We start from the raw sequence: 25,261 nt of genomic DNA on the forward strand, positions 1-25,261 counted from the left end.
AGATTTGGGGATACCAGATGAAAGGGATTCATAGGAATTCCTTCTGCTGTCAAGACAAGATCAAGATACCTCATCTGAATGGCTTATTGTGTTAACACAGATTGCCAAGTTGCAGAACTCATAATAAAAATAAAAAGTTTATCAAGGTCGGACCTTTCTGTGAATCCTTTATGAGAGACAGAGATGGACAAAGTGGAAACTTATAATATTATTTAACAAGGTTGGACCCTTCTATTTGAAGTGTGACTGTTTGACTTAGAGATTCGACGCCGGGGGCAAACACCATAACAAGATAGAGTAGACAGAGCACACGAACCTTTTTGTTGGGTCCGTCGTTATTGTTTAAAATCTGTTTCTATGTTCTTATGTACCTACTCGTACTTCTTTCCTATTCTTTAAGTGGGGGTTACACTGTATGACATAAAGGCGGTAAATGACTGTTTGAAATCGTATCCAATCCAAAGTTATAATCTATTTTATCGATTTTCTTAAACAAATAAATTTTGTATTTAGTAACTCAACTAAGATAAGACCGCCTAGTTGTACCTTATGTGTTCCTTTTCTTTCTGTTCTGTTCTTTGGTAAGCAATAAAGTGTACTATTATTATGTTTGTACGCTTTAGAGCTCACGGGTCAAAAGTGACCCGGTCCTTAAGGCTTGCGTGGGGATACAGATCCAACACGTAGAGGCCGTTTTAAGCGCAAAATAATCGACAAAATTGAAAGTGGTGTACATGCTGGATCTAGTCTCTGACTATATCATGGGATGTAGCCAGAGACCATCCCCAGCCTGTGCACAGGAGCTATTGCAGTTATTGAAGAATGGACTAGGGTTATGGATGAAGGATGGAGGGACTGGTTGCTGGGCTATGGATGGAGACTACGGGACACCTGCCTGGTTCATAGTCTCTGACTGAAAAAATGGCAGGCGGTGACTAGCCAGCGACTAAATGGGCCCCCCCTGGCGTCATGGGTCGTATAGACCGGACTGAGGGGCAACATTGGCGTCTGCCAGCTCAGGGGTGTAGAGAGGTGTGCTGCGCTTTCTCCGAAGTTACTCGCGGCGTTATGCCCTGTAACACTATTATTATTATATTAATTAAGTACTCGTAGGTACACAAGATCATAACTGATGAGGTGAATATTGTTCGCTACAAATATGTAGTTACTTTCAGTAATATTGACTTTTGGAAAACCTACATGTAAATAATTTAAATAACAACCAATTTGAACAAACTGATTTTTCAACCTTTGAAATATTACATACATAGCTTGTATGTGTATATAGAATATTGACTGTGGCTTCGCAATACATATTTGATAACATTATGTATGTCCGTAAACATATACATTTATTTACTAAGAAAAGTGACGTCCACTCATTTAACACGAGACATAAGAATAAACTTGCTGTTCCATCATTTAGGTTGCATAAGATAGGTAATTCATTCTTGGGGAAATGTATTACCATATTTAACAAAATACCACACAACCTTGTCGAATTGCCAATAAACAAATTTAAGATACATATAAAAAATACCCTTATGTCCAAAGGGTACTACAAGGTTCGAGACTATATTGATGACAAGGATGCGTGGTCAGTTCAGTCTGCACATATTTGATGTACTTAAATTTGACTATTCTTACCGTTAGATAATTCCTGGCAATAAGTGGTGACTGAGTTTGTTCCGGCGTTTCTTCTCAGCACTTGCCATATGTTTGTCTCGAAGCGCTGGTAGGGCCCAAAAGATAAGGAGACATGTAAAGTGCCCCATAAGGGCTACCTTTTCTTTTTTTATTATTTTCTATTGACGTTCATAAGTGCCACTTGTGGTCTAAACTGAATAAATATTTTTGATTTTGATTTTGATTTTGATTTGTTTGTAGTTTCACCTTTGTGAACATTGCATACAACCAACACGCTAGCTGAAGCTGTTACGATAACCAGTACAGCAAACAAAGCAAGATATTGTTTTACTAGCAACTATGTCACTGAAACACGGTTGCTTTAAGGTAATAAACAAAGGACAATGACCAAAAGTGGTCCAAATGTCCACCACTAATGAGACCTATATTGGCTTATAGTCCGTTAAACAGAGATTAACTTTCAGTATGGGACGAAAAAAAAATAAGCTGTCAGTAAAAAGTTATGACCGTATGAAAAATTGTAGTAGCTTACGCGCTAATCTCAGGAACTACTGGTCCGATTTGAAAAATTATTTTTGTTATGGATAGCCCATTTATCAAAGATGGTTTTAGGTTATATAACATCACCCTACAACCAATAATTATAGGGGCGGAGCAGCGACCACCCGACTATAATTCCAATATTGTTGTCTTTCTTCTAAGCTTATTTTTTTTTTCTTTTAGCGAGAATCTAACACGGCACACTAAGCGACATGACATAACATGCATAGATTAATCCAAAATGTGCAATGGATAGAATGATATCAAGAACATTTTTCGGATGAAAAGGTAAAAAACATGACTTTTCATTCAGTCATAACTTTTAACTGACAAATATTTTTGATTGTGGTTTGGTTATAATGAATCAGTATTTAGTAAACTATTTTACTACATAGGTCTCGTTAGTGGTGGACATTTGGACCACACTCCATACATTTTTGGTCATTGTCCTTTTAAAACTACATTAACGCCCGTATTCACAAACATTACTATGAGGTCTCATAGTGCGTGTGGAAGCATAGGGTCACACACGAAGTAATCACAGAGCTCTATTCATTCGTACAAAAGTCTCTACCTTTCTGTGTTTGCATTGCCTATACTTATTGTGTAATTTAACTTACAAAATAACTATTTATCCTTCTTTATTTCATCAAATACTACTCGCATAGAGAGACCTAAAGAGTGGGTGTGATGATTTTTGTGAACACTTTAACTGTCAAGCAAAGAGTCTTTATTTAATTTTGTAATAACTTTTCTAGCTTCTAGCCTATAAATAGCGATTAGTATATTCTATATTCAACTAGCTTTCCGCCCGCGGCTTCGCCCGCGTGGAATTGCGTTTGTTAAATTTTCCTGAATTTTATTTGCTATAAACCTCACGGAGCCTGAGACCTTTCCAACGAATGCAAAACCGTGGAAATCGGTTCGTGCGTTCTGGAGTTATAGGGTCAGGAAGGAAAACCCGACTTATTTTTATATAGTAGATGACTACCTTTTGCCCACGGCTTCGCTCGCGTGAAATTTAGCTTCTCACAGATCATTATTCTGTCTGATGTCTGTTTTCCATCAAAATCGGTTCAGTAGTTTTTGCGTGAAAGGGTAACAAACATTCCATACATCTACACAGACTTTCATATTAGTAAGAATAGATTTTCCTCGTAAATTAAATTTCAAACCATTATCTAGTACACGAGCAATATCGTCTTCAACAAACCGTGATAAGAAAATCCTTCAAAGACTTGTAAGACCCATTTTCGGAATTAGCAATAGCGAAATGTGCGGCTTCCTTCAAGGCTTACAGGCCACGTTATGGCAGAGCAAATTGAACCTAATATGCTGGAGATTTTTACAGTCTTCAGGAAGAAGTTTTAGAGCAATTTTGGACTTTCCTTTAGTTATGCCATCAAAAGTTTCATATAAAATTATTAAACTGCTTGCGGCACGTGCAACGAAACGACTTCCTACAGCGAAATTTTTGCATGACCGATATTAGACAGGTATTTTATTATCACTTGAATTGAATAATAATAAATCAAATTGTCCAAAGATTTATTATTATTGTGAACATTACCTACTAACCTTCAAGGAAAACACGTTTACCTAATATCCCACTTTATTCGTTCACAGTGTTATTCCCAAAGTGTTGTTAATACAAGGAAGGGTATAATGTTCCACTTGTATTACCTTCACGAGCTTTGTTTCTTGTAAATCCTGCATATCCCAGGAATTAAAACTGTCTGTTGGAACAGTTAGACGCAGTAAGCCCCTTTCAGACTATACCTGTAGGTCTAGCGCTAAACTCAATCAGTACCTGAGGCATGGGAGCGGTATGAGAGGAGTGACATTGACATTTATGACGAGACAGTGCATTTAAATCTGAAGCCGATCTGGTCTTCCGTGGAGGGTAGTTATACGGGAAGCATAGTCGATCTGTTTTAATGGTTTCAATTTATTATTTAATGGACTTAAGTGTAAAAATTTAGTGTTATTTTGTGTTTTAAAGTGCAGTGAAGTATTTAGTTAGTTATTAAATATTTAGTTTAGTTAGAAAAAAATATTAAAACACTTCAAAGGACATTGTCAGAAACCGCCTAAAAAACCGCCCAAAAACATTAACCCATCATAATTATTTTCTATTTTTTTTAATACATTAAGCACCCTTTCATTCTAATGGACACTTAAGCATTGAAAAATTAAATAAATAAGTCTTTTAACGTTTATTCTATAATACTATTACAACTTCCGGACGTTTTGGTGCGTGGCATGGTCTAAAACCTATCAAGTTCCATAATTTTTGCCGATAAAATCTGTACGAGGCATTACCGTACTTTATTGCTGGGAGTCCATGTATAGTGATGTTCCTGCGGCCATCATAGACAATAAAATATCGATTTTGAAAATAAAATAAATCGATTAAACTGCTTTGAAGACTAGATTTGCGTTAAAAGCTAAAAAGATATTGACAGTTTGACACTATTACAAGAAGATATCTAAAGTGTCCAACTGGTCGAAGGTCGTAAATAAAATAAAAATAATTAGGACCATAAACTGATATTCATGGTATCATAACTGTAAAAGTGTCAGAATCCGATGTTGAATCCAATGCCAGTTGAAGTGTGAGAAACATATATATTTTTTTTTTATGTGACAGGAGGCAAATGAGCAGACGGATCACCTGATATCAACCTAGTATAGTTGCCAGTCTCTCATAATCTATGCCAATGAGGGTTTTCGCGATTGAAAAATCCGCCAGATGGCAATACGTAGACGTGAGGTCCAAATGCTGCATGATTGGTTATTTTTGACATGACATTGACAGATATCCACCAATCATGCAGCATTTGGACCTCGCGTCTACGTATTGCCATCTCGCGGATTTTTCAATCGCGAAAACCCTCATTCATAGCACATGTATAATAATAGACCAAATGAACTTTTATAGATTGTGAAAGAGAAGATAAAGATTTTATTATTTTATTAAAATCTTGCCACGAGGTAGTTTTTCAGTAGAAACCAGGATTGGATAATCGCTACAGGCAAGTATCAGAACATTTTATAAATATTTTTAATCGATTATATCCATGTGAATCGTTTTAATAAATTGTCATTTTACTTTTTCAATTAAAACTTTTTCAATCCCTAGTCTTGTCAAACTGTCATAATGTCAACAAATTATAAATGTCACGTCAGTTGACTCAATTTCAGTCTTCTGTGCGTTTATTGTATTTTTATTTCAATGAAATAGTGCTAAAGGGTTAGTACTAAAACTGAAAGCCTTTTTTCAGAAAGAAAACCAATGTGGTGCCCTTATTATTCATGCTGTTTGAAAGTTACAAGTCAGTGATACAGAGTTGCCGACATTATAACTCCGTAGTGATACCATACCAAAGAAGAAGTTTTCCTAAACACTTGTGTTGTTTTTATATGTGATCGAATAAAAAGGATTAATTCTACTGCTCAAATGGAATAACTTATCCCAAGAGACCGAATATAAAAAAAACCTCTCCATAGAAATTATCACCATCACGAGGATGTGAATTTTTTTGAGAATTTGATATTGGTCCTGTAAGAAAAGTAGTTGTATTTCAGTAGTAGAATCAACCCTTCTTGTTTCATCAGCAAGAGTAACTATAAAAACGCCCTGTAGGTAGGTATTATTAAGCTGAAGAGTTTGTTTAGTGTCAAAGACTGTCACACAGTGTAACTTAAATTGGCATATTATGATAATGAACATAAAAACTTAAATAAATATTTATGTTAATATTTTTTCTATTTATTTATTTTCCCAAAGCTTCACAGTGACAGCTGAAACAGCAATACTGTTAACAAAACAGTAAAACTAAACTTGGAACAAACTGTTACAAATATGAGGGGTTTAATATTTTACAAATTAAAATAAAACCGCATGTTGCTTTACTTTCTCGTATAGGTAATAAATGTAATTAATGGCTAGATTATTAATGTTACTTTGTTACCCTCAATAGTGAGGAAATCTTATAAAATGGTAACCCTGATTTTTATTGTCATTCAAGTGCTCTTTCTTCGCATAGGCTTCTGTGATTTGGCCAAGGGCCACACACATTGCGATAACATTATGCGACATTGATTTGACAGCAGCGGAGTGAAGTCTTGCGACTATGCAAAATGATACCCTGTAATCGTAGCGCATACAGACATAGACGGGGCGGGGCACATAGCTCGTAGAGCTGATGGCCGCTGGGGCAGGAAAGTTCTTGAGTGGCGACCACGAGCCGAAAGACGTAGCGTGGGCAGGCCTCCCACTAGGTGGACCGACGATCTGGTGAAGGTCGCGGGAGGTGCCTGTATGCGAGCGGTGCAGGATCGGTCTTCGTGGAAATCCTTGGGGGAGGCCTTTGTCCAGCAGTGGACGTCTTTTCGGCTGAAACGAACGAACGAACGATACGTATTACCACTATTTACCAGACATTACTATTTATTGCATACTCGCCGGATTACACGTAGGAGCACGCGCGTAACAGCTTCGGCCTTGCATTATTATAAGATCTTGTTCCGCCCTTTTACGAACTTCCTCCGTGAGGATATCCCCGCCGAATTCTATGATGAACCTATCAAAAGTCATATTCTGCAATGTCAACCCACCACAAGGTGGACCGACGACCTGATAAAGGTAGCGGGAAGGCGCTGGATGCAGGCCGCTACCAACCGTGCGATGTGGAAGTCATTGGGGGAGGCCTATGTTCAGTAGTGGACGTCCTGTGGCTGAAATGATGATGATGATGAAGAAATGAATGAAAATGACAAATCTTCGAACGTGTATAATACCGTGCCAAAGTAATCATATAATTTTGGCACCTTAATAACTATTGCCGTTTTTGTTGTAAAGATCATGCAGCGCTACTTGCGGATATTATTGGAAAGAAAACTATGTGGGCTCTAGATCTGAAGCCGCTTTAACGAACACGAAGTGCTCATACAATGCGGCGTATTTTCTTCCAGTCTTTAGTCAGGACTTTAGTCGAATTAAAACCCCGGTTGAACGTGATATAGCCGCACTAGAATACGATGCTTTTTTGCATAATCGCAAGACTTCGTTCCGGTGTCGACCGAATGTTATCATGATGTATGTGGCCCAGGGGTTACCGTAGCCGCTAAGGTTTGAAACTTCTTGCTTAAAATATTGTAGTCTTTGGCATAGACTACGATGGTAGTCATGGAGATAGGAGTTTGTTATCTCGTGTCAGATGTAAATGGTGAAAAGAAAACTCATGATTCGTGGTATTTTTATGTAATATGTAGGTATTTTATAAAAGTGGAACCCCGAGTGATCTCCAAAACCCATTCTATTATTATATACGATTCGGCTTCGATATCTATAATACAATAGGAGTTTATTTCATGTGTCAGATGACAAGGGTGGAAACAACCTACGATTCATGTTGTTTATTTACGTGCAATATGTGGGCATATTGTAAAAGTGGAATGCCGAGTTGTATTTCTAAAACTTGTTCTATTATTTTATACTATTTGGCTGCGACTCGGCGTGACGACAATACAAAACATTTTTCGCGAATCGGTGTTCATACATTCACACAATACATTAGACGCCATGTTGTCATAAACGACATATTATAAAATCGCTGTGATTTAATATTCTTAATCATTAATTTTATGGCAAGTGTCCATCAGGAATCATTGTTCTTACACACAGAATCGTATTATTTCGCTTTCGGGTAGTAATATGTCAAAATTGTTGGTTCTTTAGGCGAACAATGTATGGAGAACGAACATTGTCCTTTGAGCGCACATCGAGTAACGAGTGGGTTGTCGTATGAACAACCCGTTTTGGACCCGGTGGCGTCTTGAAACCTGCTTACGGGCAGACTTAACTCCACGGAATCCATGAAAAATCAATAGAACTGAAACACCCACGTTCTATTGATAAAATTATGTCAATTTTTCACTCGACATTGGCAGAAATACCTCCCAGAGAGGTTTGGTTGCCACTAAATAAAAAAAAGTCTCACTGATTTTTGACGTTACAAAAACACCCTTCCATGCCAATCCCATAACTCTGACTCTGACTGAATTAAGAGTTACAACTATAATACCGTTCAGTCTACTCTTTCTGTTGTTATCTTGGGAAATATCCGAGACCAATAGTGCATGTATTTTGTATGCTGGATGAACTGCAGATTATACCGTGTTTGGTATGTTAGGTAACGTTACTGACGTCGTAAAGCTATAGAGGATTCATGAAACCTAACAGTTTTCTTTTTAGTAAAATATTAAATTTAGAAAAATAATGAATTGCTGTTCGATAGGTCACGCTAAATCTCGAGAACGGCTGGGCCGATTTAGCTTATTTTGGTTTTAAAATGTGTGTCCAGTTGTAGAACGAGACTACCAGTGGACGTAGTCTAGGTTTAAACATTGAGATAATGATTTGTGTTATGTAAAGAAAAAAATGGCAGTACGCAGTCTACTGTGTGGTATCAAATAATTATTTAGGAGTAATTCCTGTACAACTTGTGACTTGCAAAACAATTTCTCCTGACCTGAAGTTATTATTAGATGAATACCTGTGATTAACAATGGCCTCTACCAAATCGACTTTCCCGCCAACTCAAAAAGATGGCAGCCAACTTCGCGGCATTGTCCGCAACTTTCAAAAATCTTCAACCAAGGCACGGACACGAATTTATCAATTTCAAAACTCTACTCCGGTTTCCTGGGGCAACGCATTTGTCATGACAATCTCGGTGACGTTCACGTTTAAGACGGTTCTCACTGGGAGCATTCGCTACGTGATTTTGGTCGCGAGCATTCGTTACACAAGTATTATAGATGCATAAATATTATTATTTTCACAACGCAAATTGTTACAGACTCCTTGGTTGGGCGATACTGGCCACCCAGAAACATTATTCTTTTGGCTATTGGTTATTTTTTGTTTGTCTCACGTCTCCCGATTTTTGAACCAATACTTTTCTACGACATAGTATAGTGAAAAATATTAAGATATAGATCTAATTAATGGTATTCTATGATTACATTTACAGTATATTTGCGAAAGGATATACTTTTCCGCTGATAAACCAAATGCTCACAAAACAGGTCAATAAAACTAAATGCTCCTAATGAGTACCCTCCTTTACTTGTTCAGAAGGCGCGTCTAAACATTTTTAAGTAATGTGCGTTTTTTGCTCAGCCGGGACTTGTATAATTATAAGGATAAGGTGTTCTTGCATTTTTGCATAAAGGGACAAATTATGAGAGGTCTTGTAAATTTACGTTAATTTGTTTTGTTTGCACGGTTCCGGGAACATAATAAGATGTAGGTAGGTGCTTAATAATAAATCTTTGATATCCGAAACTTTATGAACACAAAAGTCATATAAGTGTTCTACTTAAAATCTACACGAAAAACCGTGTTTCAATTCTTTTTGGTCCTCGATCTCTGGAAGTCATTTTGGATTTAGATTTTTTATGAGGCTTTCTCTCTCTATCGTTTCTTTAAATTAGTGCACAGGGCGTATTCCATAATGTGAATTAAAGTTGATATGTAATATTTGGGTGCAGAACTTTAAAAAGCTGATAATATGACGTAGGTAGTGACTTTTCATCACTGGACTGCAATTTTCATTTCGTGTAGTTTCAGATGATTTTTTAATCTCTTTTTAGGGTTCCGTAGCCAAAATGGCAAAAACGGAACCCTTATAGTTTCGTCATGTCCGTCTGTCCGTCTGTCCGTCTGTCCGTCTGTCACAGCCGATTTACTCGGAAACTATAAGTACTACAGTGATGAAATTTGATGGGAATATGTGTTGTATGAACCGCTACAAAATTATGACACTAAATAGTAAAAAAAAGAATTGGGGGTGGGGCCCCCCATACATGTAACTGAGGGATGAAAATTTTTTTTTCGATGTACATACCCGTGTGGGGTATCAATGGAAAGGTCTTTTAAAATGATATAAAGTTTTCTAAAAAACATTTTTCTTAAAGTGAACGGTTTTTGAGATATCAGCTCTCAAAGTCGTAAAAAGTATGTCCCCCCCCCTCTATTTTTATAACTACGGGGTATAAAATTCTAAAAAAAATAGAGGTGATGCATGCTAATTAACTCTTTCAACGATTTTTGGTTTGATCAAAGTATCTCTTATAGTTTTTGAGATAGGTTGATTTAACTGTAATTTTGGTTAAGTTATTGTGCTTACACTGAAAACGATGGCTGAACCTTATAAGATAGATCAAAAAATATACTACAGTATTGTACACCTTTTAAAATCCGCGATGATATAAAATCTTTATAATGTAGGTACTTTTTACGAGAAATATTAGCTTATTCAAGCAATACGCCATTAATCCTTATCCAGTAATGTACCTTAAATACATTGTGCATTTGATAAAGTTTAATATTACAAATGTGATTGTTGAGTAATAATAGGTTAAACATATCCATCGAACCAATATTTTTAAAACGCGTTAATCCTATAGATTATTATTACATCGATTCAAGAAGATCGGTCGCTCGCTGCGCTGCAGCGCGTGAGTTGCGGGGCGTGGTCTCGCGCGGGAGCGGGGATAAGATAGCTAACCGCGTCGACCCGAACGGGCAGACACGTGAGGGCAGACGTCGTTGTCACTTGTGCGCGCTAAGAGAATTTCATCGTTCCCATTTACTTCTTTCGCAAGTCGAATTTGGCGTTGAGACTTTTTAATATTGAATTGTACCTATTATAAAAAATAAGTAAGTAGGTATACTGGTTTAATAGGTGCTATTAAACCGGTCACGTACTAATAAATCCCCCAATAATATAAATTCCTTTGTTTTTGGTGCAAATTTTAGTGTTTCGTAGCAGGTTTTTAAAATTTCTAAAGCTTATTGTATATCATCTAACAATGGATACTTTAGATAATACGTTTTCCTACATTCTGAATTATAATAACTATATCGAAGATGATGTGGTTCGCGCATTTCATGAAAAGTTACTTCGGTGCACATCATTTAGACCGCGTGAGCTAGAATTATTTCAACACCCTGAACTGATTGAACCTGTACCTAAAAATGAGACGCACCTTCAAGTAATTTATGACGGTGACGTGGGATTAGTGGGGCACTGGAGTTGTATTTATTACATTAATGGAATACTGCGTGTGTACGATAGTCTTGTTGGTGTTCTAGGAAAATCGCAAAAAATATATGTAAAAGCCTTGTTTCCGTATCTATCGGAGTCATGTATTCAGTTTCCAAGTGTTCAGCGACAACCGAATACTATTGATTGTGGTTTGTTTGCCATTGCTTTTGCCACCTCTTTAGCTCGGAATATTTATAAATACATATATAAAATTAATATTCATACATAAAAGTACAAGGCAAAATATCGGGAGAGTTTAGGCTCCATTCACCAGGTGTATAAATTGACATAATAAGTTTATTATATTTGCTGCTACGGAACCCTTTGTGCGCGAGCCCGACTCGCACTTGGCCGGTTTTTTTACTTAAAAAAAGAAAAAAATTACTACGGGCCACAAACGAAAATAAATACTTCCAGGAAATCCAATCAATAACTCATTCACTTAGGGACCCGTTTAATTCAACACCTGTTGTTTTACGAGTATCAGCAAGCTATAGAACTTGTGCTTACTCAAAAAATCTATTTCTCGTGCATTTTTGAAGCGGTATGTATACACGTGATGTTGTTACAGGCTGACGGACGAAGGTAAAACCGAACTGACGTGGTATAATGTTTGGTGTATAGTTTTTTGATTCCGACTGTGGAAATTCCTTTGACGTGTTCGAACTTGGCTGAAAAATGGCAAATTTTTACGCATTCGTTAGTTCTCAAAAAGGTTATTGTACTTCATAGGTTCAGGATTTTAAAACTTTATACATTTATAAGTAAAAACGGTGACATGGAATGTAAAATTTTATCCATACTTAATTCTTTACAAGCCTTATTCATTTCATGTTTTGTTTAGAGATTTTTCTAGCGCCCCTATCTGGGTATACTAACTATATTCTCTAGTTTACAATTTTATAAATTATAGCCCAGTTGCTGATAAGTCATCATCATCATCATCATCTCAGCCATAGGACGTCCACTGCTGAACATAGGCCTCCCCCAATGCTTTCAATGTTACCCGGTTGGTAGCGGCCTGCGTTCAGCGCTTTCTTGCTATCTTTATGATGTCGTCGGTCCACCTTGTGGGTGGACGTCCCACGCTGCGTTTTCCGATACGCGGCCTCCACTCCAGAACCTTGCTGCCCCATCGGCCGTCAGTTCTGCGTACTATTTGCCCTGCCCATTGCCACTTCAGCTTGCTAATCCGTCGGTAGCGGTAAGCTTGCTGATAAGTAAAGTCATTTATTAACAACTTTGCTGCAATTAGAGTACCTACCAACAAAGTTATGAAAAAACTCAGATCATAGNGTCTTGACATTTACTTTTTTTAAGGCAAAGGAAATTACTTTATGCACCCAAACCACAGAGTACATAATAGTCCAAATATCTTTTTTGTCTTTAATAATAACCCAAAAATACAAAAAGACATCAGTGGGTCTAGACAAAGTGCAAATTATAATCGCAAACCAGTCGAAAAGTGGTCGAAAAGCCCCTTTTTTGTATGGAGTTTTGACGGATTCGATTTTCGATTCGATCAAAAAGTGCGTTTTGTCTAGGGGGGCAAATTACAAAATAGAAAATTATAATTTACTTCTATTTATCGATAATAGGAAACCGCATTAGAACACGAGCACGGCACTATGTTACGACCGGCACATGCGGCCGTACTGTGTATTTTCACACGACCGTGGATATCGGAAGAAATTAAATACATTGCGCAGTAGTTAAGCATGACATAAAGTGGTTGCTAACTAAATCGTCAATGTACAAGTGTGTTAGAATTTTTATCACCACTGATTTCGATATCGCAGTAACTGTTACGGCACTGAGTTCGTTCGTAAAAATGTTAAGTTTTTTTTATTTATAACCAAAATACCAATGGATTTGCAATACTTACATGTAGTAAATGACTCCATTGTTCCTGTAGTTCTTCGTTTCACTTGTTTTATTGCACGTAACGACGCATTATCCAAAATATCGGAGAACATTTCCTTAGTACGACTGAATCGCGACTAACCTAGCTACGCGGCCGATGTTCGTTTCTGGGCATATCGCGGAGACACGCGCCACGCCCCCGTTTCACATCTATTCCCTTCTATGATCTGAATGAAAAAACGAAGGTGAACCACATCGAATTGGACTCTATAGACAACCAATAAATAATAGCTAAGCTAAAAAATATATGGGTAGCGAAATCCAATAATGATTTATAAAAAGATAGCATTTTCTTTGTCAAATTAATGAGAAAATTTATATTAAACTTCGAACCATAATCCAATTCTTAGAACCCTTTGTGGCAGATAAATAAGATAGACAAACAAAGGCCGAATAAATTAATTTATTTAGAATTAGATTTGTCCTGTAAGCGACGTTGGCTATTATTGGGTCGAGCTAACGTTGTATTATTTTAATACGGTGTGTGAGTGTGACATTTGAAATTAACTACTTTTTATAAATTATTTGTATAATTTTACAACTTAGAGCGTTTATAATACAAAAAGTTAAAAAAAAATGTGTTTAACGTTTGAAAATTCTTCAAAATAATTGAAACAAAAAAAAAATTTAGTCTGCGCCAGTAAAATCTAGTTCAACTTTTGTAACCGAATAAACTTCGAATAAGTATCTATTTATCTAATGATATGAACAAAATTATCTTAGACTGACTAAGGCTAAATTGCACCACCTTTTTAACGGTAACTTTAACCTTATCCGATGTTTTTTGTAGTATGGAGTTTAACAGACTTTTGACGTTTAACGACGTTATATTTAAAGTAAGATGGTGCAACCAGGCTGGGTTTACTAACTCGATTTCAAACTTTGTTTACGAAATTCACAGTTTTTACTCGCTTCAATTATATATTTTTGTAGTGCCAGAAGCTTCGAAAAACAAGGAGATTCCCTGAGAATGAGTGAGCCGTTATTTCTCCAACAAGCGCTGTTGTAATCAAAGGCCACGATCTTATATTTGCCCTATAAATTCAGCGGAGCCGCAATATATCTGTAGGGATTAGTTCCATCGACAACGCTATATTTTATATCGCCAGCTTACTGAACACGAAAAGCATTGAAATGTCAAAATAAATTCGATTTGGTGTCAATTTGTGGATCAAACCAATAAAATTAATTGAAGTATTTGACCGCCTCTGTGGTTTACAGGTAAGATCACCTGCTTCAGACTCAGAGGTACCGGGTGCGATTCCCAGTGGGGGCAGATTTTTCTGTTCGGTTAAGTTGTAGCTACCACCGTCTTACCTAAGTTTGTGGCCACAATAGCAAAAATAACAGCATTGATCATTACATTCCATGTGTGATACAGCCTGATAAAAAAATAAAAAATATCTAGAGCATCACAAAGAATTATTAATTAAATTTTCACGATAGCACAGGCCGTGCAACTCAATTTTACCCACTATATGACTGACAGTTTGATATGCTTTCAGGATAACCTTTTGGATATTCATATATATTTTATTCCTGAAATCTTATTAAACTATCACAACAATGTAAAAGCACTTTTAAAATCTTGCAGAAAGTAAACTTTTACCTACTTCTATAAAATGATTTCGATTCGATGTTGTTAACACTTTTATAGCGCCTTAAACTAGACGCACTGGTATTAAAGGGACAAATTCATTTCCAATATTAGCTTTTTGTGTCCCCTCTTTCCGAAGAGTCTAAGAATCCTACGTCTTCTAGTGGACAATATTTTAACATGCCCTGTAGTTTTATTCACTCATCATAAGTTTAAACACCTACGTTTAAGTTAAATGCAAATCAAACGACAATTTTTGTTTTATCTAAGAAAGATAAACACCATTCATGCTTCCTTTATTTTCCGTTTACGATCAAATAATTACAAAACATTTTTTTACGTTCATCCTAAATCCAATATAATGACAAGTAACGTTTTCCTTGGGCAAATGTTTCTTCCTTTTCATAATTTTCCTTAATGCCTTTTCTAATGTTGAGTAATTGCTCGCTTTATACATCACTGCGGGCTATTATTAAGTCCTTTAGGACACCTGTGTCCATTTTTAGAATCCACCAAATTATCTAAATGAGGAAGATTTTTCATTGCAACTTGGCTTGTTCTGCGTATAAATCACTGACTGACTCACTCGTCACGCAATCTCAGAAACTACAAGTGCAAAGAGTGTCAAATTTTGCATGGGGGTTCCTTTTAGAACGTAGGTACTCTCTAAGATGGGATTTTGCAAAATTCAACCCTAAGGGGGTAAAAAGGGATCTACGCGTATTGTATTCACTATTGCAGGAGAAACATAAATGCAGTTCATTGTTTAAAACGAAAATATTGGTACAGGATTAGTAAAGTTCACGCCTGGTGGATGCACTCAACATATATAGATTTTACATAGGGAAAAGCTTTGTAGTCTATAATAGACTACATAAATATAAATAAAGGAATAAAGGAAATTGACTATATAGTCAATAATTGACTATATAGTCAATTTCCTTTATTCCGTCCCTTTAGCTGAGATTTTACTGGTCGCTACAAGTAAAGCTCATTAAGACTCGGAAAGGGATCGCACCGTATCGCCTTAAGGTTCGGACAAACCAACGCGTGCAGCGATGGCGATAGCGATGGCGACCACTGCGCGTGCAAAAGTTGTTTCACACTGCCGCGACCGCGATGGCGATCACTGCGCGTGCAGGTTGTCACTGTCACCACAATTGTCTTGTCACGAATATTGTCAATCACGCCTATTCGGCAAAATGGAAACTGAATTAAATGATTTGTTTGGAGCTTTTGATGCAATTGAGACAGTGGAAACACTTTTTCACTCAAGTTTATTCAGGCGGCCATATTATATTATNTTAATGACTAGACGTTTGATGACTTTAATTAGGTTTTTATTTATGGCATACTTAGAATTGCTCTAGGGCCTTTCAGAAAGCTGCAGACATGTACATTCTCAATTATTTTGTTCTGCAGATAATATCCCAATTTTATTTATGAAGTTGAAGAAGCAGGTTCGTGAGAAAACTAGAATAATTTGTTTATTACATAAAAATAAATTCTGATATTGATACTTTATTCTAAAACCTTTTTTATTATTCAAGTATGTTATGAATAATTAATTTTTAATTGTGTAAAAACTTTTTAACAGATCCTACTTACTATTTATTACATCGATTTTAAAAAACAGAAACGTCACAGTGACAAATGTCGCGATTATCGCTGATCGCTGCGTGCAGACGCTGCATAGATCGCCGCGACCAATGACAGGACGCGTTGATGTGAACACATCGCTACAAATTCATACACGCTGTCTGGTCGCCATCGCCATCGTCATCGTGCACGCCGGCTGCACGCGTTGGTCTGGTCTAACCTTTAGCGAGCTGTCATCGTCTTTCGCGCGCTGTCAATCGCGAGGCGAGGCGTTTACGTTACGGTGCGGATTAGTGTGCGTTGCAGTATGGAGTTTTATACGTTTTACGAAAATCAAACAAAATTATTAATAATAAAGACTTCCGTAACTCTAAGCTAGCTGAGATTATACTGTCGCTACCAGATATTGAATACCCATCTCAACTTTTAATCTCAACGCATAATGAAACTGTCCTTTAAAAATATTCGAGGAAAGCAAATTAATTGAACCGTACATTGTAACGACAAAAATTGAAATAAAAGATATTCCACAACTTGAGGGTACGTTGTTTTCGTGAATGGCCAGGATTATGGCATTGTGTTTTTGCAGCACCTGGAAAATTACACTTATACCGGTATTAAGGAAACCAGCGGCCCCGTTTTAACCTGAATTCAGTATTACTTTTTGCAAATGGCCGCTTGTTACTGATACGAAAATGAATCGCGATGATCTTGGGCGAAGGTTTTCTTTTGTTCTAAAAATGTTTTATGTTGAGTTGAACTATGTCTTGGAGATTGATGAGTCTAATATTTGAGTGTTTGACATACGAAATTTAGAGTTGCAATAAAAATATTATATTATTTTACATCTGAAATTTCCCTAGTTTGCTTAATAATTACCATAGAGCAACTCAAACATAAATTAGGTACCTTTTCAAATTTCGTTTCTGTGAGGTCTGTACACAATTATTTTTCCAAAGCAAGAATGTCTTTTTAATAGTAAGGTCCTACTAAGACAATAATGTGGTGAAATTCGTCAAGAGCACATCGAAATCTAAACAAGGACTAATTTTCAAAATTTCCGGAAAATTTTCTAGGTAAAACTTCCAAATGGCTGGACTATTGCTTGGAATGTTAATATAAACGGAAAATACTTACCTTTATTTCTCAGGAAAATTATTCCAGAGATTCCGCTTCTAATTCAATTATTTTCATTTAATCAATCTTTATTTAGATTAGATATCTTTATTTAGATTAGATTACCTAAGTATTAATATTAAAGCTATATTGCTCAGCGTTTTAAGAAGAGAGAAAATATTAATCCCGAATTCAAGAGAAAATGTTTAGCGAAAGTATATTACTCGAAAATTTCGATTATTAATTCTTTTATGATGATGATCCTTTAGATAGGCACTTACTTAAGTAATTAGTAGGTATTATCCATCTATTGAACGATGGCACGTGTAGTCAGCTTCTAATTATTAATTAAAGGTCGTTTATCTGAAAACAACGATACCTAGTAATAGGAATTCTAAAGTAAGCAATCGTGTTTGTAACGTTGATTCGCCGAAGTAAGTTGATAGTTGTCTCAAAGCTTTTTCTGAAAATTTACATTTTGAGGCCTTTATCTAAGGACTTTAAAATCTCAAGTTACGTTAGTAATCTAAACTTTTTAGGTTCAGAAAAATTACACATTTTCGTGCGTTCTCTGCATAACCCCTAAAAAACACATCTGCTTACGTTTTGGTTAAAAGGCCTGTCTGTAAAGTTTCCAACGTTCCCAAAAACTACATGCTGGCACGAGGCTTGTTCTGTGGATAAAAGGTGTGTTAAATAGGGGTGCGATTACACTGGCTATTTTTTAGCAATCCTTGCTCAGTAATAGCAGACTCGTTAAGAGCAATAAGTGAAGCGATTACAATAAATTGCGGTAATTGTTTCGGCAATCGATATGTGCTTCAAATTGCTAGATATTAAATAAATAAATAATAAATATCCTTGGACATTTTTACACTGCGCCTCTAGTCCCAAACTAAGCAAAGCTTGTACTATGGGTACTAGACGACGGGATAAACATACTTATACATATACTTTTTTTTTGTAAATACATACATATTATACATAGAAAACACCCAGACCCGTCACAGAAATTAAAATTCATCATTTCAATTTCTGCCCGGCCGGGAATCGAACCCGGGACCTCTCGGCATAGTAGTCCGTTCTGAACCACTACACCAAACGGCCGACATATTCATATTCATGCTATCAGCCATTAGGACAGGTAGTAAGTAGGTACTTAGTTTTATTCGTTTGAATTTTATTCAGTTCAGCTTTTTGACAAAATCCTGAGTTTATTTAGAAAAATATCGAAAGTTGAAGAAAGTTTATAAAAACAGATACCTTAAAGATACATGGGAACTCCTTTGAACTCACAGGAGCTAGTCTTAACAATACGACATGTTAATTCCTTACAGACTCTTTACTCTTCATATGAATACTCGTATTTTTCACCTACACATTCATTGTTTGAAAAAAGAGTGAAACATGAATACCAGTTTCCATTATCACACATAAATCACGGTGCTCGGAAAGGCGCGTCACGTGAAAAAAAGATTTTTTATGAATGTCTCATACCGCTTTAAACTGAGCTATACGGCCAAGGTTACACTAGCGACGTGGCAGGTGACTAATGGAAGTTAATAAATGTAAGCATTATACAAACAGAAAGTGGAAGGGAGGCATCTATAAACCCAACAATACATAGATTTGAGATTTTTGGAATATGTTACGTTATAATATTAGTTACAAATATTATAATATCTACCTACTTAGTGTGGATTCGACCAAACAAGAGTAAATGGCATTAAGCTCGCCTTTTTGTACAGAACGTTGTTGTGTGTGCAATAAAGTCTTTAAATAAATAAATAAATATCTTAGAATAAATCGTCAGTTTTGACATATTTCCCATACTGAAACTGTCAGTGTGCCAGTTATACCAGGGGTTATTCTCGGATCGAATCGGGCCTTAGTATTTTAAATGCAAACATCGTGATAACTAACTGAACCTACTACGAGTTTGAGGCTAGATGACAAAATTTCAATTATTTGTCCGTCAGACAGATAATTAGAAAATATTAGACTCATATTTTTTATTTTCTTTCATAATTAAATAATAACAGTGCTACATCGAGTTCGATATCGATCTCATGATCGATACTATCGATTTCATTACCCAGTCATCATAACTATTGTTCACGCAAAAACTGTTACCTACTAGGCAGATTTTAATAAAACTTAGCTTTGTTGAAGGTGTCCTTGGATGCGTGGGTGTCAAGTCCTGAAGATTTTACTTGCCTACTAGCCTACCTTAAAATAAAATCACGCGTAACACCTGATGTGCACTCAGCCTAAAAGTTAGAGAGCAGTTTTTATTACACTGGTAAAGTAGAGGTATCTACCACAGACGTCGCCACTAGCCATAGTTTTATGAGTTTAACTGCCAACTGCTATCTGAGTTTTTATGTTTTTGAATAATTCCATCCTCTAGGAAGTACATTAATACTATTACTGGTGTTTTGGTTTTTATATGAGAAGTTATTGGGAGTTTCTTGAAGTTATTCGTTTTGTGTATTGTTTATATTCGGTATAGTAAAATACGATTTCGCAAACTTGTTTTTATTTAGACATGAAAAGCACAAGATTTTTTATTTTTAAATTGATAATGAAATTATAAGCCCTAATTTCACACCCACTCATGACCATGAGAATCTGATAAAAACACGTAAAAAAAAATTCAAAATTTCTTTAATAAGTTATTAGATAGGGCATAAGTTCTTACCTGACACAAGAGTTCATCAATTTCTTTTTCTTTTTTTTAACCACAACGAGGAAGCTGATGGTAAGTGATGATCAGGTCGAAGGTGGAAGCGAGCTTCACCCGGAATCCTCAACCACGGAGGAACTGGCTATCTTACCTCGAACTGCCGGAACACAACAATGCTGTTAACATTGTTGTTATGGCGACAGACTTAGGTAAGATGGTGGTAGCTAGCCAGGCGGACTTAGAACAAGCCCTACCACCAATGAAACCGAACAGAAAAATCTGCCCCCACTGGAAATCGAACCAGGGACCTCTGCGTCTGAAGCAGGTGGTCTTACCACTAGACCACAGAGGCGGTTATTATAATTTAATAAAAATATATTTATATTAAAACACACTATTACAATTAACGTTGGTCTCTGTTTATATAATAATAATGTCACCAGCGACCAGCCCATGGTTTGTTCTAAAGTATATTAATTTTACCCACGTGACCAGGGTCAAATACATGTAGAACTTAGATAATTGACTCCAGGAAACTACCACACGTTCGGAAGAAGGCATGCAACTGCAGTTCCATATTCCTGAGGGAATCAGGGAACAACGAACTCGGTCAGTTATTTCCGCCCAGTTAACCCCACTTTCCCATCTAAGTTGGCCGCGTTTGTTTTTATGACAAACATTTGGTCGGTTTTTTTTTTTTTTTTTATCCACAACGAGGAAGCTCTTGGCCTGTATCTCACCTGATGGTAAGTGACGATCAGGCCGAAGGTGGAAGCGAGCTTCACCCGGAATCCTCAACCACGGAGGAACTGGCTATCTTACCTCTAACTGCCGGAACACAACAATGCTGTTAACATTGTTGTTATGGCGACAGACTTAGGTAAGATGGTGGTAGCTAGCCAGGCGGACTTAGAACAAGCCCTACCACCAACCAAACCGAACAGAAAAATCTGCCCCCACTGGGAATCGAACCCGGGACCTCTGCGTCTGAAGCAGGTGGTCTTACCACTAGACCACAGAGGCGGATTGGTTTAAAGAAATTGTTTCAAACCTTAATATTAGCAGATATTTTATGAAAAAATATTTTAACTGTGAAAATTATGAAAGTCTACCAATTGTTTGGACAAAAACCTCCTGAACTATTAAAATAAAAAAAAAATAAAATAAAATATGTTTATTTCGAACCAGGGTCCATATAGTGTTAGTAACAATAAATACAATAAATACTCAAACAATAAATAATCCATATAGTGTTAGTAGCTTAAAACTATGTTAGTATTAATTAATTAAATAATATAAATTATTATTAATTATTATTATTAAAGACATTATTATTATTATTATTAAAATTATTATAATTAATTTTAGTGTCTTTGACGAGATGGACGCGAGTCCAGTGTTGCATAATAGCACTGTCTGCGTCCAGTCTTGCCGCGACCGCCATCAGGAGGCTGTTGGCGCTGCCCCGTACTCGCTGCAGTAGGGACGCGATGCGCTTTCTAATGATGGCCGAGAGGCTATCTACTTGCGCCGCGGCTAGCATCCCGGATGCGCTGCAGTGTCTTGGCAGTCCCCTCAGCCCCCTGAATGCATTATTGTATTGGGTGCGCAGGACACCGTAAGCTCTTTGGGTATAATTCGTCCACAGGCTGCAAGTGTAAAGTGAGTGACAATAAGCTTTAAATAGCGTTATTTTAACATTGTTGGTGCAACGTGCAAACCTGCGGGACAGCATATTAGCCCTAATGCACAGCGCCCTACGCTCCCTCTCTATATCAAGGTCGTCTTTAAGCGACTCGGTGACCCAATGTCCCAGGTACTTGAAGCTCTGTACTTGTTTTAACGGGGTGCCATTAAGTTTCAACGTCGGCACGTTATACGTCTTATTCTTAGCCCTAAAAACCAGCAATTCACTTTTAGCCACATTGTACCTGAGCCCATGTGCCTCCACATAACGTTCACAGATGGATATCAGTTTCTTGAGAGCACTGATCGATGGGCACAGTAGCACCATGTCGTCAGCGTTAGTGTTATTTTGACTATTAGTGTCATTTTGAGAATTTAATGGGAAATCACTCAACCTACGTGATTTTGGTTGAATACGCGGGCTACCCGATTAAAAATTGACGTCAAATTAATTATTGCTAATGTAAGAGTTATTATTATTGCATCGATATTTGAAACATTGTGATTGTCCCATATCTTATTATAAATAGTAGGTATATTTGACTATATAGGGATGATAAATAAATAGTAATAATGGTCATCAGATAAGAAAACTGTTTCATTACATATCATATAGTTTTCCTAACCATCGATTTACTAAGTGATTAGATAAATATGATATTATCGAGAAGTGACTGCGGTACAAAAATGCCTTGTGTATTGTTGGCGATGATGGCGTTAGCATATGCAACGGTTCACGACCGCGGCGAATCAGACGGTGCGTACGAGTACGAGCACCCACAACTGAGCATACGGTCGTCCGCCGTCGAGCACAATCCCCAGCATTGGGCTGACGACGCAGCGGCTGGTATTGAGAAACGACTGCGGCACCGCAACAACCGTAATGTGGCGCGCAACATTGTCATGTTTCTCGGTGACGGCATGTCGGTCCCTACGATAGCGGCCGCACGCATCCTACTCGGTCAACGTAACGGCCAGACCGGCGAAGAGGCGCAGCTTTCTTTCGAAACATTCCCCACTACTGGCTTTACTAAGGTGCATATCTGGTATTTAGTACAAGTAGATACTAGTTTTTTCTCTTCTTAGTAAATGACATAATTATATCATCAACATAAGACCTCGACTGATTCCATATTTACGTCATAAATAAGCATAATCCTTTTCTGAAATTTAATCAATTTACGAGTATGTACGAAAACTTATCAAAACTGGTCCAGTTATTTTAGATTGGTGCATTTCTATGATTATTAGAACTATAATTGCTTTGTCAAGTTATCATTTGCGGAATGATTTCATCAACATTTGTGAAACACCTTAAACATTTATTTCAGACGTATTGCCTGGACGGCCAGATCCCAGATTCGGCTTGCACAGCGACAGCGTACCTTTGCGGCGCGAAGACTAACTTGGGCAATATCTGCTTGAACGGCGACGTGATGCGACGAGACTGCGAAGCGTCTACCAACCCTGATACTCATATTGAATCTATTGCGGCTTGGGCGCTGAAGGATGGGCGAGATGCAGGTATGTTTGTCTCTTTCTTATATGTACCAGTGCTGATCAAAGGATAGCCAGGGGATATGGGACTCTCTCCGCCAGAAGCGAGTCCTATTAATCCACAATGCCTCTTCCGAAGCTAAGACGGGAAGTAGATTAATTTCCTCTAGGTAATCATCAAGTTACCATGTGTGGACAAGACTGACAATAGAATACACGGTTTAAATAGTTCAAGCTGAAGCTCTGTGTTTGTCAATGTTGCGCGAATAGTTAAGGGTACATGTCTCAACCAATGTATATCAATGTATACGTTATTCTACTTGCGAATAGTTTTGTTCATTATGTGTGTTTCTGCTACAGGTATAGTGACAACGGCTCGCGTTACACACGCGTCTCCAGCTGGCGCGTACGCCAACGTGGCCAACCGAATGTGGGAGAACGATGCGAGTGTCGTTGAAGATGGCGGCGACCCCGAGCGCTGCCCTGACATAGCGCACCAGCTTATCAATATGAGCCCTGGGAATCAGTTCAAGGTAGGTGAAGGTAATTTATAGATCGGTAAAATCTACCCTAAAATATACCGTCTTTATTTGACATAATTATTTACGGTGTTACGAAATCAATACTGTGTTAATTTCTATAGGTAATATTGGGTGGCGGAAGAAGAGAATTCTTACCTGTCAATGTAACCGATGAGGAAGGTTCGCCCGGCTTACGCCACGACAATCGCGATCTAATTCAAGAATGGGAGGAAAACAAAGCGTCACAAAACGCCAGCTATGCTTACGTTTGGAATAGGGAACAGTTAATGAACCTGTCAACGTCCATGCCGGACTATCTGTTGGGTCTATTCGAGAGCAGTCATATGCAGTTCCACTTGGAAGCCGACAATATAACCGAGCCCACCCTCGCGGAGATGACAGAAATAGCAATAAAGTCTTTAAGACGCAACGAGAAGGGCTTCTTTCTGTTTGTGGAGAGCGGGCGCATTGACATTGGCCACCATGGCAACCTAGTGGAGTATGCGCTGGATGAGACCATACGCATGCACGATGCGGTAAAGGTCGCCACCGAGTTGCTACTCGAAGAGGACACTTTGATCGTGGTTACAGCCGACCACGCGCACGTGATGTCTTTTAGTGGCTACGCATTTCGCGGTGGTGATATCCTCGGGGTTTCTGGTAGTCAGGACTGGCACCGAATGCCCTATATGACGCTCTCATACGCGAATGGTCCGGGCGCGCGGATGCAAGTGAAAGGCGTCCGCCGTAATTTGACAGAAGAGGAAAACTTCAGGAAAAAAGGATGGCGATCGCATGCAGATGTTCCAATTCCCTATGAGAGGCACGGTGGTGATGACGTGGGTGTGTTCGCTCGGGGCCCGCACCATGATATGTTCTCTGGCGTTTTCGAAGAGAGCCAGCTGCCGTATTTGATGGCGTACGCCGGCTGCTTCGGCCCTGGCCCACACGCTTGTAACGCTGGCCCAGTGGCACACACCCCGGTCTTTTTATTGGGTATACTAATTGTATATCAAATACGACTATAAGAGACAAATGGAGGTATTCGTAGTTAAGCAGAAACGACTCAGCTTGCTAAAATCATTTCAAAGTTCGTCTTTGTTAGACTAGCATTTTGGCCAAATTAAATAATAACGGATCTTCAATGTAGACTAAGTTTCTAAAGAAATAAACCATTTCTTCATTAATTCCATAAGTATTACTTAAAATTCTTATAATATAAAATTACTTCAGAATTTCTGCTAACAACAAGAACAAAAGGTTGAATGATTCACTAATAGCTTCGTTCACAAAGTGATATAACACTCAGCGCTTTCCCGAATAACCAGCG

At 37.6% G+C, this 25,261-nt stretch overlaps 2 protein-coding genes across 2 annotated transcripts; one reads left to right on the plus strand and one right to left on the minus strand.

Annotated features, from left to right (window-relative positions):
- Positions 1-18,191: 18,191 nt before the first annotated feature.
- On the minus strand, positions 18,192-22,241 carry LOC114352781 (uncharacterized). The gene is made up of 3 exons (XM_028304504.1): positions 21,949-22,241; positions 21,699-21,876; positions 18,192-18,215 (listed from the first exon to the last, which is right to left on the minus strand). The coding sequence occupies exons 1-3, from the start codon at positions 22,239-22,241 to the stop codon at positions 18,192-18,194; spliced, it is 495 nt and encodes a 164-aa protein (XP_028160305.1).
- Positions 22,242-22,595: 354 nt separating this feature from the next.
- On the plus strand, positions 22,596-24,984 carry LOC114352782 (membrane-bound alkaline phosphatase-like). Its single transcript, XM_028304505.1, has 4 exons — positions 22,596-22,948; positions 23,245-23,437; positions 23,771-23,943; positions 24,054-24,984. Exons 1-4 carry the CDS (start codon positions 22,601-22,603, stop codon positions 24,957-24,959), a joined length of 1,620 nt encoding a protein of 539 aa, XP_028160306.1. The 5' UTR covers positions 22,596-22,600; the 3' UTR covers positions 24,960-24,984.
- The last annotated feature ends 277 nt before the right edge of the window (positions 24,985-25,261 follow it).

Source organism: Ostrinia furnacalis, unplaced genomic scaffold (genome assembly GCF_004193835.3).
Source record: "Ostrinia furnacalis isolate ACB-3 unplaced genomic scaffold, ASM419383v2 OfSCF1452, whole genome shotgun sequence".
Taxonomy (NCBI): Eukaryota; Metazoa; Arthropoda; class Insecta; order Lepidoptera; family Crambidae; genus Ostrinia; species Ostrinia furnacalis.

Bases quoted from the DNA above. Each gene is read 5' to 3' on its own strand.
- LOC114352781 (XM_028304504.1), bottom strand. From the start codon at position 22,241: ATGGTGCTACTGTGCCCATCGATCAGTGCTCTCAAGAAACTGATATCC. The intron at 21,877-21,948 runs GTTTGCACGTTG...TTACACTTGCAG, and splicing joins GCTAATATGCTGTCCCGCAG to CCTGTGGACGAATTATACCC. The intron at 18,216-21,698 runs GTACGGGGCAGC...TTTTATCCACAG, and splicing joins TCGCGTCCCTACTGCAGCGA to AACAAGCCTCGTGCCAGCAT.
- LOC114352782 (XM_028304505.1), top strand. From the start codon at position 22,601: ATGCCTTGTGTATTGTTGGCGATGATGGCGTTAGCATATGCAACGGTT. The intron at 22,949-23,244 runs GTGCATATCTGG...CATTTATTTCAG, and splicing joins CCACTACTGGCTTTACTAAG to ACGTATTGCCTGGACGGCCA. The intron at 23,438-23,770 runs GTATGTTTGTCT...TTTCTGCTACAG, and splicing joins GAAGGATGGGCGAGATGCAG to GTATAGTGACAACGGCTCGC.